General features: G+C 44.0%; 1 protein-coding gene across 1 annotated transcript in view; it reads left to right on the top strand.

The window, feature by feature from the left end:
• Positions 1–17,025, top strand: part of BUB1 (BUB1 mitotic checkpoint serine/threonine kinase) — a 59,538-nt gene that overhangs the window by 28,634 nt on the left and 13,879 nt on the right. Inside the window, exons 10-17 of the mRNA XM_075925870.1 lie at positions 71–426; positions 1,947–2,005; positions 2,376–2,504; positions 4,432–4,524; positions 5,683–5,773; positions 7,104–7,185; positions 9,100–9,280; positions 16,876–16,963. Coding sequence (XP_075781985.1) covers positions 71–426; positions 1,947–2,005; positions 2,376–2,504; positions 4,432–4,524; positions 5,683–5,773; positions 7,104–7,185; positions 9,100–9,280; positions 16,876–16,963 — 1,079 coding nt within the window. The remainder of the gene's footprint in view (positions 1–70; positions 427–1,946; positions 2,006–2,375; positions 2,505–4,431; positions 4,525–5,682; positions 5,774–7,103; positions 7,186–9,099; positions 9,281–16,875; positions 16,964–17,025) is intronic.

Genomic DNA, 17,025 nt, shown 5'->3' with positions numbered 1-17,025 from the left:
CCCTTTTTGCTTCTGGATGGTGACAAGAGCAGTTTAGCAATGGTTTGCCTGTATGTTTCTTCTTGCAAAGGTTGAGCCATGTGTGAAACCAAATACTGCTCTACAGCCAGCGTGTACAGCACCGTCTCAGACGACAAATCTGCAAACCTCATGGTGCCTAAGGCCATTCCAGCTGCAATCAAGGGCTGTAGCAAGTACTTCAACAGCAGGTACTTTTGTACCACGGCCTGTTGAAGCTGCTAACCACCTGTCTGTGTCAGCCTCACTATCGATGGCAGCGTATGAAAAGGACACAGGCGAAGCTAAACTAGATCTTGGAGAACTCCGGAACAGTCTATTACAACTTGAGCTCAAGAGTGGTGATGCTGTGTCTCAGCCTAGTCAGGAACATTCCACCTGCAGTTATGGCCGCTCCATTGGACAGCAGTAAGTAGAATGGGCTTTCTGATTCTTGCTGAAGATGATGATCAGACTTTTTATAATTTGACCACATCAGGGGTTTTCAAATTTGGGTCATGGACCCGTGAGGCAGAGCCCCTGGTGGGCCCACAATGCTTTGTTTACTCTAAAGCTCTTCAGCCACGGAGCCTTGCAGCACCCATTGGCTGCGATTTGCCATTTCCAGCCAAGGGGAGCTGCTGGAAGTTCCCTGCGCATACTGGCTCCCACGGAGCTGCATCGCCCATCCTCTCCCCACGCGCGGCTGCCTCTTATTCAGTTAGGGATGTTTTTTAAGTAAACATGTAAGCGCTGAAATTTTTCAGCAGTTACACATTTACATAAATAAACACATTTTAATGTTCCTAACTCAAATACGCTCTATGGGTTGCAATGAAGGAGTTAAAAAAACAGAAAATTGAGAAGGTCTTTCTGGGCTTTCTTAAACCCACCATGTTGATTGTTTTGTTAATCTTACAACTTCTGTTGTTTTCAGCATATAAATTACTTGCTTAGACCACCTATTTACATTTATCCTTCTGAGTCCATCCCATAACAGTATTGTAGCTTAGGGCAGTGGTTCTTAATCAGGGGTACATGTACCTGTGAGGAACGCGGAGATCTTCTGGGGGGTACATCAACTCATCTAGATAATTGCCTAAAAGTTTTTCAACAGGCTACATAAAAAGCACTAGTGAAGTCAGTACAAATTAAAATTTCAAAGGCAGTGGTTAGTTTAATGGTGGTTGAGATTCTGTGGCCTGCACTGTGCAGGGGGTCAGAATAGATGATCATAATGGTCCCTTCTGACCTTAAAGTCTATGAGTCACTGTAGGGGCAGATGACCGTTTTGCGGGGCCCCGGGCAGCATAATTCCGTGGGGCCCCCCCTTTGCCACGGCGCATGCGCAGCGGCGCCACAGCGCATGCGCGGGGCTTGGGGCGGCCGCCCCGTTCGCCCTGCCCTATATCCGCCCCTGCTGCACTGTATACAATACACTGACTAAAATGTGAGTACAAAGTTATATTCCAATTGATTTATTTTATAATTATATGGTAAAAAGAGAGAGTAAACATTCTGAATACTGTGCTATGATACCTTTTGTATTTTTATGTCTGATTTTGTATGTTTTTAAGTGAGGTGAAACTTGGTGATACACATGACAAATCAGACTCTTGGAAATGACACAGTAGTCTGGAAAGATTGAGAGCCACTGATTTAGGGGATATATTTGTTTGACTGCAACTTTCCTGAAGAAATTGCAGTTTTAGTGTGACCATGAGGAGGTTACTATCTTGGGAGCAGGTTATCAATAAACCACAATTCTTATTGATCAGAAAGTGTCCTTTGGGAGAGACAAGCCTCTCTTATTTGATACAAGCTGTGAGAGATGATGCTTGAAAAGCTGAAGTAGATTACTGGAAATGTCTGAAATGAAACTAGAATTAATTTAAAGAAGGTTTTTTGTAACCCTTCTCAGGCTAACACTCTTACCATTTCCTTTGAAGGCACACAAATGTGAGCACTCCTGGTCTCAAATTAGATCCATGCACAGAGATGAAAGAAGGTAATTACCAAGCAGTTTAAAAAATAATGATCCCATTGCATGTGTCTTATTTATTCTGTCTGGGAATGCATATTATGCAGCTCTTCCGGTGTCAGTGAATCAAGTCGTCTTCCTTGGGAATTACCAGTATTTAGCATAGATATTTTATGTTGCAGCTGTATGTCATGCCACTATGTGCACTTGAGCCAAGTTTGACTGATTGACATGCATTGTAATGCAATCTTTCTGTGTTTGTAGAATTACTATAACTGTAGCTCCCGTTGCACTGAACAGTATTAGAACGCTGGTGCTTATCGCCAAACCATGGGAAATCAGGTTCTAGAATCTGCTTTGATCATTTCAAAAGTTGTTTAAATTCTTCTCCTTTTAGCATCTAGAGTTGGAAATGCTTCTATCAGCTTTGGAAGTGCCACACCAAACACCTCACTGGGAGGAGTGATGCAGGCAACTCCATTCAAAGTGCAGCCTTCACCCACCGTTCATACTAAAGAAGCACTGGGTAAGTATGTGGGGTGAAATCCTAGCTCAACTGGGTTCCTTTGTCACAGACTCCAGTGGCGCCAAGGTTGCATGGTGGCCTCTTAAAACCAAACCTCGTTCCGAGGAACTGGCTTAATGATATCCATGCCTTTGTTGGCAAAGGGGAACCACATGACTACCAGCACAATATGAATTCCTTCCCATTTGGAATAGGTTGAATAATCTGGAACAGTATGTGTCCCTTTCTAACGTGTTGTATTGAGGGATGGCACAAAGTTCTTTACCTACTGAGCCGCCAAAGTATCAAAATGCCCATACTTTTCTTTCTGGATCTAAATTACTGTTGCTGTCCATGCGGTGGTTCCATCTGCAAGCAAAGTCTGAGCTCCACTGTGTCCAGTGGTGTTGCCAACCTGTGTCTGTTTCCAAATCAAGAGGAACTGTAGGGGCACATCTATACAGCAGGATAAAACTTGAATTAAGCTACGCAACTTCAGCTATGTCAGTTGTGTTGCTGAATTTGAAATAGTTTAATTTGGCTTTTAGCGCCATCTGTACAGCAGGAAGTCTGCTTCAGCTTCCTCCTTCAACTTCCCTTACTCCTCGTGAAATGAGGGTTACAGGAGTCAGAATACGTAGACTTCCAGCTTGCCATTATTTCGAAATAAAGGTTTGCAGTGTAGACACGCTCTTTGTTATTTCAGAATAACGTCAATTATTCTGAAATAACACTGCTGTGTAGATGTATCCTAACAGATGACTAAGGTAGAGAGCTAAGGAATAGAAAATGTAGCTGTGTAAATGGACACCTTTGGTGTTCAGCAGCTCCTCGAGACAAAATTTGACTTCAGCAAGTGTGCATTATTTTTCATCTGCCTCTGGTGGAGCATTCACTGTCTAGCTTGCTTCCTGGTTCTTTGTCACAACTTTGTCCTTTGGCTGGGCTGTTGGTAGTCTTAAGTACGGCCACACTGGGCCTGACCCAGTGTCCATCTAGGCCAGTATTCTGTCTTCCAACAGTGGCCAGCGCCAGATGCTCCAGAAGGAGTGAACAGAAACAGGGAATCATCAAGTGATCCCTTTCCTGTCAACCATTTCCAGTCTTTGAGAAACAGAGGCCAGGGACACCATTCCTACCCATTCTGGCTAATCAGTATTGATGGACCTAACCTCCAGGAATCTATCTAGCTTTTTCTTGAACCCTATTACAGTCTTGGTCTTCACAACATCAAAGTTCCTAAATTGCCCAATGCCTCAGGAGGCCAGTCTTCCTAGTTAAGCAGTGCAGCTTTTGGTCACTGAGTGTGGCTCATTTACTCAAGGCCTTAATGAATCTTCTTGTTGATTTTAATGGGGGAACCACGTCCTACCCACACTGGGTTCCAGACCAGACCCCTGCATAAAGCAGTTGGTCCCAGTCTCTCCCAACTCTTTGCTGTTTTCCCATCCTGCTTTCTACTAAGTTCATACTATAGGCTATGCTTCTGATTCACTGCTTCAGACCTCTCCTCCCAGAACTATTTATATTTATTATCAGTAAACAAGGAAATACAGAAATATTGATCGGTCTATTGTCATACGTAGAGCAATACAATATGATTCCACTGTATTCCTTTGAAAACTTGCTTGTGACCAGTTATTGTCTTTCAGTATTAATACATCTTAACCACAGACCAAAATAGTCAGGAGTTTAATTCAAAACGTATATACCTCAGAGAAATGAAAATTTGTCCATTGGTTAGAAATATCTTAATCTCTGCAGGTATTAGAGGGATCCACTAAGAAAACTATTTTACACTTTACGCCTCATTAAAACACTAACTTCATGGTATGAAATAAGGTACAAAAGTCCACTCTTGTTTCTATTATTTGTTGTTTTGTTCCTATTATCAGTTCTGAAAGGTGCTTCTACAACTGTGTTTTGATGGGTTTTTTTCTCTTGTTAGGATTTTTAATGGATGTATTTCAGACACCTATCCTGCCTGAAATGTCTTCTCTTCAAGAAAATGAGAAATTTGAGGCCAATTGTAGAAAAAGCGGTATGTTTAAATGGGATTTTCATCCACAATCACAGCTGCAATCAAAAAAATGTTTATGACCTCTCTTTAGTTTTGGTGCAGGATGAGAACAGTCCTGAAAAATAGAAGACACTTATTCTCGCAAAATTTCATATCAGAAATATGATTTATTGGAAGGCTCTACATTTTTGTGCAAATTATTAGGAAAAATAAAAGCATTCTTCTGTTGCCTTCAAAATGCTGTGGAAAAGTTTGCATTAAGTTGGGATTAAGGAAACTGTTGCTTCTTTATAATAATTTCTCTGGGCACCTGAAACACGATTCCAGAAAAAACCTAGTTAATACTGTGTACTGATCTGCAGAATTTCAGTCTGAAAAGAGGTCTGCCTTACCATAATTCTTCCTCCTCTCATTACCCTGAAGTTCATGTGCAAGTCAGGATAGCATTTTTGTGCTGGGTCAGGGAAGAGCCATGTCTGAACTATATGTATAGTGCTCTTCACCCAATGATAATATCCTAACTACTAGCCTTCAGTAACTATCCAGCCGACCTGGCAGTTTATCAGTAGCACAATGCATTGGCATGCTGAGATTGGTGTGAAGACTGATTTATTCCTGTACTGTACACCTGAGCCAGCATGCTCTCGATTCCTAGTAGGGTTCAGTTCTCTGCACAGTAAGCCCCTATTTGTGGCTTTGGAGTGGAGGAAGCTCCATTAATAAACTCTTGGAGTCAAGGATTATACTGATTTGTTCTACTGGGTGCAAACTCTGAGTAGACTTCTGGTGGATAGCTGAGATGTGAGGAGGCAGGACCATGTCTCCTTTCACTTTTTTTCTTCTACCTCAATCCCTTGGTGACCTGTTAGCTTTCACTTTCTTACATCAGATTTGGATCGTCTTTAGAATCCATCAGGTCTTTCCCTTGCTTGGCTAATAACAGCTGACTCAGGCTGTGAAAGACTCCCTTTCACTCCATCCCTACCCTGGGACTGAGATGAGTCTTCTGCCTCCAGTGTGCATCTGTAATACACTACTGGAACACGCTTTATCCTGGAGTAGCTGCATTTCCATTCCCGTCAGTTCTCTGCCTGTAGGGATGAGGATGTAGCCATTTATTATGGTGCTTTTAAGGTAAACCAGAGACAATATTAACGTAATTCTTTCTTTGTATTTTAGAACCTGGTAAAAGCATGAAAACTAATGAAACCACTGCTCCTGTTGAACCTGCTTTTTCCATTTTTGAAGATGGGAACGAGAAAGAAAACAGGTAAAGAGAAGCTAGTCACAACTTGGATCTCTTGTCACTAAGATATATAGTCCATATAGTGCTGCTATGACTGCGTCTGCATGATCAGTTAATTGAGAGCAGAGGTGGACAAACACTGGCCCACGGGCTGGATCTGGTCCACCAAGGTTAGCTCCTGGCAGGCCCGTTGGCTGCGGATCGCCATGCCCGGCCAGTGGTAGCTGCATGGAGTAGTGTCCTGGTCCACATCACTTCCCAATGCTCCCCTGGGCCAAGAACGGCGATCAGTGGCCAATGGGAGCTGCAATCGCTGGTACTTGAGGCTGTATAGGTAAATACGGTGGCGGTGGCCTGCCCAGGGTTAACCCTGACGAGCCGCCGCCATGTTATTGCCCACCTTTGGTTTAGATCTTCACTTTAGGATATATAGAGAGGAAATCAGGTCACCAAAGATTGGGGAAATTGAAAATGAGATGGTCTTGGCTAGGGATGTTATATTTAGATTAATTAACTAATCGAATAGTTGATGGGATTTCCATCAACTATTTGATTAGTCTATACGGGCACCAATCTGCTAAAATTCAAAAGTGGAAGCCCCGTACATTTCAAAAGGAAGCCCTGCAGGGAGAGCGTGACCAGTGAGGGACTTTTCGCTGGCCCCATGCTCTTTGTGGCGCCTGAGCCTTTGAAATGTACAAAAGCCCCGTGGGCTCCCCACCAGCGCTGGCTCTTGCCTCACCTCCCCCCGCTGCCTCTCTCTGAGGGTATGGCTACATTACCACCATAGTTCGAACTAGAGTGGTTAATGTAGTCAATCGAAGTTGCAAATCGAAGTTCCACGAGGAGTAACGGTAGTTCGAATTAGCCTAATTCGAACTACCTACTCCGTGCCGCATGTAGCCGCGAGCACGGAGTCCGAACTACCGGGGATGTAAAAATGATGGCACCCGGCAAGATGCAAATGAAGCCCGGGATATTTAAATCCCGGGATTCATTTGCAACTTCGATTGACTACATTAACCAACCTAGTTCAAACTAGGGTGGTAGTGTAGACATACCCTGATAGAGGTAGTAAGGGGGAGAAGCGACTAGTCACATCACTAGTCGACTGTCTGATAAGCTCATGCTTATCGGATTGTCGACTAGTTGCTTATATCCCGTGTCTTGGCGGCTTCTCCATGAAATGGCTGAGCAAACTTACTGTGATCATGGTTCTTGTGTGGCTTGCCTGGTAAATGAGCAGCTTACATTCTGAAGCTATAACTTTTGCTGACCAAGTTTCAGCCCTGGCCTCTTAACTTTTGTGTAGCTTGTTCTGCTAAAACAACTTCTAAACAGCAGTTTCTCTTAGGTTTCCAGAGCAAAAAACCAAGCTTGCTCAGGTCAGAGCCTTTGGAGAACAGCCCTTGTTCAGGCGTGATGAGCGATCAAAAGTAAGTGTGTGCTTCTCTTTAGCAAAGCTTAGCCTAGTAAGGTATTGTGGAATTGGAGGACCTTGAAGTGGTTCCCTTCAGTGCTAACCTGTAGTGATTTGCATTTCTGTTCCAGCATTGTAAAATTGCTAATTTGTATCTGCACAAAGAATTCCTGGCATATTAAGTTTTGTGTCCTAGAAATGTCAGAGGCAAATCACTGGACATTTGCAAAACCTTGAATGCCTTGGCTATGTCTCTGAATAGTGTGACTTCCCCATCGCATAAACACAACTTCCTTCTACTGATACGTTTTTAGAAATGGGAAGCCGTGGTAACCCATGGCTCAAGTATTGCCAGGTCTAAACATATGGCTGGAAATGGGAATTGGAGGCCAAAGGATCCCCCAAGCTGGTCAATGTCCACTGTCGCCTGGCAGAAGCCCTCCTGATTTACGTTAGTCATTGAAGACCTACTTTGACTTTGAAGGTGTTTTCCTGGCCTGAAAAACTGCCTGCAGAAGTGACCCAGAGGCATGGAAACCCTGCTTGAGAGAATGAGGAAATGTAAACATTCTTGGATTAAAAAGGGGAGAGAGTGTTTAGTGGGATTCCAAAGGAGGCGTGGCTCCATGTGCTATGATAACCAAAGAAACTAAACTTCATGCTTCTGAGTGTAAGGTGTTCACTGGTGGGTTTCTTCCTCACCCACACGGGCAGCTTAATGTCTAGAACAAGCTCTTTTGTATCTTCCTATCTTCATATTGTGAGTCTTCATATTTCTGTCTTCCTTGTGGGCTGGCTGCTCTCAGAATACTGGACTAGATATGCCAGAGATCTGATGGCCAGTGCTGGGCGAATCTGCCTACCTGACCCATCGCACAGGAGCTTATTGGTCAGAATTCTTGGTGCACAGACAACGGTCTCATACGTTTCACCAGTCTGCTGCCTTGGCCGCATCAGTAGCAGCTCACTGCGCAGATCCGCCCTGAGCTTCTGGGGAGAGGGCTGGTGATCTTCAGGCATTCTTGGCAGCTCTTCTCTGCTCCTCTCTTTTCTTCTTCGTTTCCCCTTCCGTCTTCCCCAGCTGTCCCCAAGACCAACACAATTCATCAGAGGAGACAAGTTTGTTCCTGGCAGAACTGAGCTTTGCTCCCTGGGCGCTTGGGAGCGGAGCATGCGTTTGCATGTGAACGTAATGAGTAGTTGTGTGAGTGGGGAGGCGGAAGAGGTTGCTTCAGCACTCCAGTGACTAGAGTGGTCTGAGTGACTGCAATGCCTTGCTGGTCCTGCTCCTTAGCCTCTGGGCTGGGCTTATAGGTTAAGCTTTGCTAGAAAAGGGGAGACTAATTCTGTCTGGAGGAGATTGGACCAGAATACATTGGTTCTCTCATTTGTGTCAACATATTGAGTATGTCTAGACTGCATCCCGCTGTCGGCAGAGGGGTGCAGATTAGGCAGGTCGACATTGCAAATGAGGCAGAGATTCAAATATCCTGTGCCTAATTTGCATAAAATGGCCACCGTGTTTTTGCTGACTCGGCACTTTGTCGGCAAAAAGCAGCAGTCTACAGGGGGATCTGTCGAGAAAGAAAGCCTTTCTTTTCAGACATAAGGGATCTGTTGAAAAAGGCTTTCTTTTTCGACAGATCCCCACTAGATTGCTGCTTTTTGCCAACAAAGTGCTGAGTCGGCAAAAACGTGGTGGCCATTTTTATGCAAATTAGGCACAGGATATTTAAATCCCTGCCTCATTTGCAATGTCGACCTGCCTAATCTGCATCCCTCTGCCGACAGAGGGATACAGTCTAGACATACCCATTGAGGGTATTGATCACCATTGGCTAGAAAAGTACCATGAGGTCAGGCATGAACTGCAGTTATCCCAGATTTACTGTTAGCTCCCTGATGAACACTGCTTAATTCTTCTGCGTAGGAAGGAACTCGGGCAGCAGAGCTCATGATGGATGACTACACAGTGTGGGCTCGGCACTGTAATAATAAAACATTGGCGCCCAGTCCCAACAGCACAAGAGATTTTGCCCGTGCTACACACCTTGCTTCAACCCCATTTAACTACCTGCCGGCGCGTTCATGGCAAGCCACAGAGGAGAAAGGTAAATGATGTGTATTTGAGAGCAGGGCATCTGATTCATCTCTGCTTTACTCCACTCCTATGCCAGCCCCACTTCTCCTATCTCTGCAGCTACTCAGCGCTCATGGCCCACAACACTAATGTATGTGGGTGCTAAGGAATTTCAGGGACAAGAGTAACAGGGAGCATGAGCCTATCTAGCACCACAGTTCCTTAGAGAGTTGTAATTTGGTGGGAGAGAGAAGGTAGCTGTTTCCCATTCTTCAAGGATTTCCAGCTGAGCAGCTCTTAAAAACCTCTTAAATTTTTGTTTTCTGAAAACTCTCATAAATAGGAGTCAAATCTTAAGTGGCTTGCTTCTTTGTTTCTACTATGAATAACTTTATGGTTGCTTCCATACTTTTCTCTTGTGTGAAATGCCCTCTCTCAAACCATAACAACAACTTCTTTGTTTCTGTCTTCACCAAGCAGTTTGATGATGAAGGGATGCAGAACATAGTGAATGCTAGGGGAAATGGGGTAGGTTTAGAAGATAAAATTTTAAAAAGACCAACTCAAAAATTACCTAGAAAAGTGAGATGTCTTCAAGTCTCGGGCCTGATGAAATGCATCCTAGAATACTCAAAGAGCTGATAGAAGAGGTATCTGAGCCTTTAGCTATCATCTTTGAAAAGTCATGGAAGTCAGGAGAGATTCCAGAAGGCTGGAAAAGGGCAAATCTAGGGCCCATCTATAAAAAGTAAAATAGGAACAACCTAGGAAACTACAGACCAGTCGGTTTAACTTCTGTGCCAGGGAAGATAATGGAGCAGATAATTAAGGAATTCATCTGCAAACATCTGGAAGAAAATAAGGTGATAGATAACAGCCAGCATGGATTTGTAAAGAACAAATCATGTCAAACCAATCCGATAGCTTTCTTTAATAGGATAACAAGTCTTGTGGATAAGGGATAAGCGGTGGACTTGATATACCTAGTCTTTAGTAAGGCATTTGATACGGTCTCGCATGATCTTCTTATCAATAAACTAGTCAAATACAACTTAGATGGGGCTACTATAAGGTGGGTGCATAACTGTCTGGATCACCATTCTCAGAGAGTAATTGTTTAGTGGTTCACAGTCATGCTGGAAGGGCGTAACAAGTGGGATTCCACAGGGGTCTGTTTTGGGACCAGTTCTGTTCAATAACTTCATCAACAATTTAGATGATGGTATAGAGAGTACGCTTATTAAGCTTGCAGATGATACCAAGCTGGGAGGGATTGCAAGTGCTTTGGAGGATAGGGTCATAATTCAAAATGATCTAGTCTGGGGTAAATAGGAAGAAGTTTAATCAGGACAAATGCAAAGTACTCCACTTAGAAAGGAACAATCAGTTTCACACAGGGTATGTCTAAACTACATCCCTCTGTCAAAAGAGGGATGTAAATTAGGCAAATGGAAAGTGCAAGTGAAGCAGGGATTTAAATATCCCATGTTTCATTTGCATAATCGCGTCACAGCGGTCTTTCGAAAAAGAGTATTTCGAAAATGAAACTGCAGTCTAGACACGGTTCTTTTGGGGAAAAAAACCCTTTTTTGAAAGATCCCGTACTTCTAAAAAAATGAGTATGGGATCTTTCGAAAAAGTTTTTTTTTTCCCGAAAGAACCGCATCTAGACTGCGGTTTCACTTTCAAAATACCCTTTTTCGAAAGACCGCTGTGACACAATTGTGCAAATGAAATGTGGGATATTTAAATCCCCGCTTCATTTGCACTTTTGATTTGCCTAATTTAAATCCCTCTTTCAGAGGAATGTAGTTTAGACATACCCATATAGAATGGGAAGTAAGTATCTAGGAAGGAGTACTGCAGCAAGGGATCTAGGGGTCAGAATGGACCACAAGCTAAATAGGAGTCAACAGTCTGATACTGCTGTGCAAAAAAAAAAAAAAAGCAGTTATGATTTTGGGGTGCATTAACAGGAGTGTTGTGAGCAAGACACGAGAAGTCATTCTTCCGCTCTACTCTGCACTGTTTAGGCCTCAATTGGAATATTGTGTCCAATTCTGGGCACCACATTTCAAGAAAGATTTGGAGAAGGTCCAGCGAAGAGCAACAAAAATAATTAAAGGTCTAGACACCATAATAGAGGCCCAACTTAAATGTATACTCCAAATTAAAAAACACAGTAAGAGAACTAAAAAAGTGCCACTGTGGCTTGGCTTAACCAGATAAAAGAAGCAGTGACAGACACAAAGATATCTTTTATAAAATGGAAGTCAAATAGAAAGGACCATAAACAGTGTAAAAATATAATAAGAAAGCCAAAAAGGAGTTTGAAGAACAGCTAACCAAAAACTCAAAGGCTGTGTCTACACTGGGCCACTTATTCCAGAAAATCAACCGCTTTTCCGGAATAAGCTGCGAGCTGTCTACACTGGCCCTTGAATTTCCGGAAAAGCAACGATGCTCTACTGTACAAAATCAGCCGCTATTCCAGAAAAACTATTCTGCTCCTGCTTGGGCATAAGTCCTTATTCCAGAACACTGTTCCGGAAAAGGGCCAGTAAAGACAGCCCAGTAGTCTTTTCTGGAAAAAAGCCCCGATCGCGAAAATGGCTTTTCCGGAACAGTGTTCTGGAATAAGGACTTATGCCCGAGCAGGAGCAGAATAGTTTTTCTGGAATAGCGGCTGATTTTGTACAGGAAAAGCAGCCTGCCAATGTAGATGCTCCTTTTCCGGAAAAACTGAAAACGGAATAGTATTCCGTTTTAAGCATTTCCGGAAATTCCTGCCAGTGTAGACACAGCCAAAAAGTAACAGTAAAATGTTTTTTAAGTACATCAGAAGCAAGAAGCCAGCTAAACAACCTGTGGGGCCCTTGGACGATCAAGAAGCTAAAGGAGCACTCAAAGATGATAAGGTCATAGTGGAGAAGCTAAATGAATTATTTGTTTCAGTCTTTACAGCTGAACATATTGGGGAGATTCCTGAACCATTCCTTTTAGGTGACAAACCTGAGGAATTGTCCCAGATTGCAGTGTCATTAGAGGAAGTTTTGGAACAAATTGATAAACTTAACAGTAACAAGTCACCGGGACCAGATGGCATTCACCCAAGAGTTCTGAAAGAACTCAAATAGGAAATTGCAGAACTATTAACTAGTTTGTAACCTATTCTTTAAATTTGGCTTCCATACCTAATGATTGAAAGATAGCTAATGTGATGCCAATATTTAAAAAGGGCTCTAGAGGTGATCCTGGCAATTACAGACCGGTAAGTCTAACATCAGTACAGGCAGTCAGATCCGCAGTTACGAACGGGGTTTTTCTCATCCCTGGTCTGCTGGGGGGATGGGAGCGGCGGGACGCCCAGATGCGTTGCGGTCCCGCCGCCCATGTCCTCTGGGGCAAGAAAAGCTGCTCCGCATCTCCCTGGTCTGCTGGGGGGGGGAGCCCCCCAGCAGACCAGGGAGACGCAGAGCAAAGCCGTGGAGCATGCGGGCAGTGGGACAGCCCAGACGAGCCGCAGCTGTCCCGCTGCCGGCGTCCTCCGCAGCTTTGCTCCCCGTCTCCCTGGTCTGCTGGTCTCCAGCAGACCAGGGAGATACGGAGCAAAGCCGCGGAGGACCCGGGCGGCGGGACCGCGGTGCGTCTCGGTCCGCTGCCTGCGTCTCTCTGGTCTGCTGGGGGGGGGGGGGGGGGGGGCGCAGCTAGTGCGCCCTCCTCCCCCCCCTCCCCCCCCCCCCCCCCCAGACCAGGCTTTTCTCCGGATGCCTGTGGTAGAGCAGCTGGGGCTCTGCCGGTTGGTCCCGTAGCGCCGCTCTGGGCGCTACTGGACCAACCTGGCAGCATCCCAGCTGCTCTGCCCCAGGTGTCCTGATTCAGCCACTGCTGGTCAGTTTCAGCAGCGGCTGAATCAGGATGCCTAGGGCAGAGCAGCTTGGGTGCTGCTGGGTTGGTCCAGTAGCGCCGAGGAGCAGTGCTACTGGAGCAACCCAGCAGCAACCCAGCTGCTCTGCCCCAGGTATCCCCAAGTCAGCCGCTGCTGAAACTGACCAGCGCTGACTACAGGAAGCCCGAGGCAGAGTTGCTCTGCCCCGGGCTTCCTGGAATCAGCCGCTGTTCAGTTGCAGCAGCAGCTGACTTGGGGACGCCTGAGGTTCTTAAGCTGAATCTGTATGTAAGAACTGGCGTCCAGATTCAGCCTGTTGAAACTGATCAGCAGCTGATTCCAGGAAGCCTGGGGCAGAGCAACTCTGTCTCGGGCTTCCTGTAGTCAGCCGCTGGTCAGTTTCAGCAGCGGCTGAATCTGGATGCCAGTTCCGACTTACATACAGATTCAACTTAAGAACAAACCTACAGTCCCTATCTTGTACGTAACCCGGGGACTGCCTGTACTGGGCAAATTAGTTGAAACTATAGTAAAGAATAAAATTGTCAGACGTGGAAGAATATAATTTGTTGGGGGAAAGTCAACATGGTTTCTGTAAAGGAGAATCCTGCCTTACTAATCTGCTAGAGTTCTTTGAGGGTGTCATCAAACATGTGGACAAGAGGGATCTGGTGGATATAGTATACTTAGATTTCCAGAAAGCCTTTGACAAGATCCCTTGCCAACTGCTCTTAAGTAAAGTAAGTTGTCATGGGATAAGAGGGAAGGTCCTTTCGTGGATTGATAACTGGTTAAAAGACAGGAAACAAAGGGTAGGAATAAATGGTAAGTTTTCCGAGTGGAGAGGGGTAACTAGTGGGGTCTTCCAAGGGTCTGTCCTAGGACCAATTCTATTCAACTTATTCATAAATGATCTGGAGAAAGAGGTAAACAATGAGGTGGCAAAATTTGCAGATGATACCAAACTGCTCAAGATAGTTAAGACCAAAGCAGACAGAAGAGCTTCAGAAAGATCTCCCCAAACTAAGTGATTGGGCAACAAAATGGCAAATGAAATGTAATGTTGATAAATGTAAAGTAATGCACATTGGAAAAAATAATCCCAACTATACATACAATACGATGGTGGATAATTGAGCTACAACTACTCAAGAGAAAGATCTTGGAGTCATTGTGGATAGTTCTCTGAAAACATCCACTCAGTGTGCAGTGGCAGTCAAAAAAGCAAATAGAATGTTAGAAGTCATTAGCAAAGGGATAGAGAATAAGACAGAAAATATCTTCTTTGCCCTTAGCTCCTATGGGAGGATAGCCCACCAACAATTTCTTTCCAAGCCTCTCTGTCTTGTGCCACCTTTTCTAATTCTCTCCAGCTTTTGCCCATTTACCTCACATTCACATCCAGGTCTTTGGCCTTCTTCTTCCCCCTGTAAAAATAAACATATGATATAAAAACATCAATAATTTCAACCAGAAAATATCTTATTGCCTCTATATAAAACCATGTTACGCCCACATCTTGAATACTCTGTACAGATGTGGTCGCCTCATCTCAAAAAATATATATTGGCATTGGAAAAGGTTCACAAAAGGGCAGCAAAAGTGATTAGGGGTTTGGAATGGGTCCCATATGAAGAGAGATAAAAGACTGGGACTTTTCAGCTTAGAAAAGAGGAGACTAAGGGTGGGATAAGAAAGAAGTCTATAAAATCATGACTGGTTTGGAAAAAGTGAATAAGGGAAAGTTACTTATTTATTCCCATAATATAAAAACTAGGGGGGTCATGAAATGAAATGAATAGGCAGCAGGTTTAAAACAAACAAAAGGAAGTTTTTCTTCATTCAGCACACAGTCAACCTGTGGAACTCCTTGCCAGAGGATGTGAAGACTAGAACTTTAACAGGATTAAAAAAAGAGTGAGATAGATTAATGGAGGTTAGGTCCATCAATGGCTATTAGATGGGATGGGTAGGAATGGAGTCCCTAGCCTGTGTTTGTCTGGAGGTGGGTGACAGGGGAGGGATCACATGAGGATTCCCTGTTGTGATCCCTCCCTCTGGGGCATCTGGTATTGGCCATTGTCGGCAGACAGGATACTGGGCTAGATGGACTTTTGGTCTGACCCAATATGTCCATTCTTACGTTCTAGAGAACATGAGCTGTGAGGGAAGAGTGAAAGAATTGGGTTTGTTTAGTTTGGAAAGGAAAAGACCCAGAGGGGACATGATAGCAGCTTTCAAGTATCTAAAAGGGTGTTGCAAGGAGGAGGGAGAAAAATTGTTCTCCTTGGCCTCTGAGGACAGGACAAGAAACAATGGGCTTAAACTGCAGCAAGGGAGATTTAGGTTGGACACTAGGAAAAACTTCCTACCTGTCAGGGTGGTTAAACACTGGAATAAATTGCCCGGGGAGGTTGTGGATTCTCCATCACTGGAGATATTTAAGAGCAGGTTGGACAGGCACCTGTCAGGGAGGATCTAGATGGTGCTTGGTCCTGCCGTGAGGTTAGGGGACAGGACTGGATGACCTCTCGAGGTCCCTTCCAGTCTAATGTTCTATGATTCTATGATAAAGCTACCACAAATCACTTATTAAGAACTGCTCTTACCAGAGTGCTTATAGTACTGGCAACTGACTTTGAGTAGGAAGGCAGCGAGCTGAGCCTGTTGCCACTGATCGTATGCCTCTTTAACAACACACAGCTGCTAACTGTACACACAACTATACCAAAGGAAATACAAGCTGCTGTTGTTCTTTCCCCACATGTCTCTCCACTCTGTTCTGTTGTTATCTTTACATTGAAATTAAGGTTCTTTGGGTTGAGAACTCTGTACAAACAATAAGTGAGAGCATGTCAGTAACTTCAAGGTAAAAATCTTAGCGCTTGTATTTACTAAAATCATTAGCAAGCCAATAAATTCGGAGTCACGTTTACATTTGAACAAAATACTTTTGGAAATGCAGCTAAGAATCCTGTTTCTACCCCCCACCTGCCCGTTCAGATGCTAACTTCCCTTCTTTGTTCCCTCAATATCTGCTTTTAGATGTGATTTGGGGGTCAACATACATGTAGAAAAAGTCTAAAAACACCTCCCGGAAGGATATTAACCTCAGTGTTGAGTGGTAGAAAACATTTGCAGTTAACTTTCTGGGCTAAATAATACAGAAGTGTTCCTCTCACTTTTTAATGTTGGGAATGAAGAAAATTATTAACTCCCCCTGTGCTTATACTTGTTATTGCAGGAGCAGAAGCAGAATACTGTTCAAAATGGGTTTTGTGCCTATCTGAAAAGCGTCCCTGATTCAGTGTGCAGTCTGCATTCTGAGCCTTGATGCTGTCCTCAGCAACATTTAAAATGACTTCTAGTGCATGTAGGCCTCAATCATCAATCCTGGAGAGCTAACGATAATTATGGAAATGGATGACTTGACTTTCAGAGGGGCTTTTTGCTCAGAACTCATTGAAGTCGAGGGGGAAAAAATGGATTGCGGTAATATATTCCAATACTTTGGCCCCAGAAGTTACTAAAATCTCCAGTGAATTTCTTGCTAACTAGTCTCGCAATCCATAGCAAGTGTTTGTGCTGAGTTGTACTGGATTTTATTGTAATTGCTTATAGTTCACAATCCATAGCAAGTGTTTGTGCTGAGTTGTACTGGATTTTATTGTAACTGCTTATAGTTCACAAACTGCACTTCAGCTGTGGGACTAATTTTGTTATGCACTTTTATTCAGAAAATGCAGTCCACGGCAGTGATGGTATGATGGTTCTAGATTCTTCTGAGGAGCAGTACATGCAGGCAGCCAAAACCAGGAAGCTAAGGTACAGTGTGACTCTTTCTGATGTTTGAGATTTCAAATGCCTATATGAAACTTCTTCAATTA

The sequence above is a fragment of the Pelodiscus sinensis genome, chromosome 3, assembly GCF_049634645.1.
Source record: "Pelodiscus sinensis isolate JC-2024 chromosome 3, ASM4963464v1, whole genome shotgun sequence".
Classification (NCBI taxonomy): domain Eukaryota; kingdom Metazoa; phylum Chordata; order Testudines; family Trionychidae; genus Pelodiscus; species Pelodiscus sinensis.
This window is presented reverse-complemented; position numbering and strand designations above follow the sequence as displayed.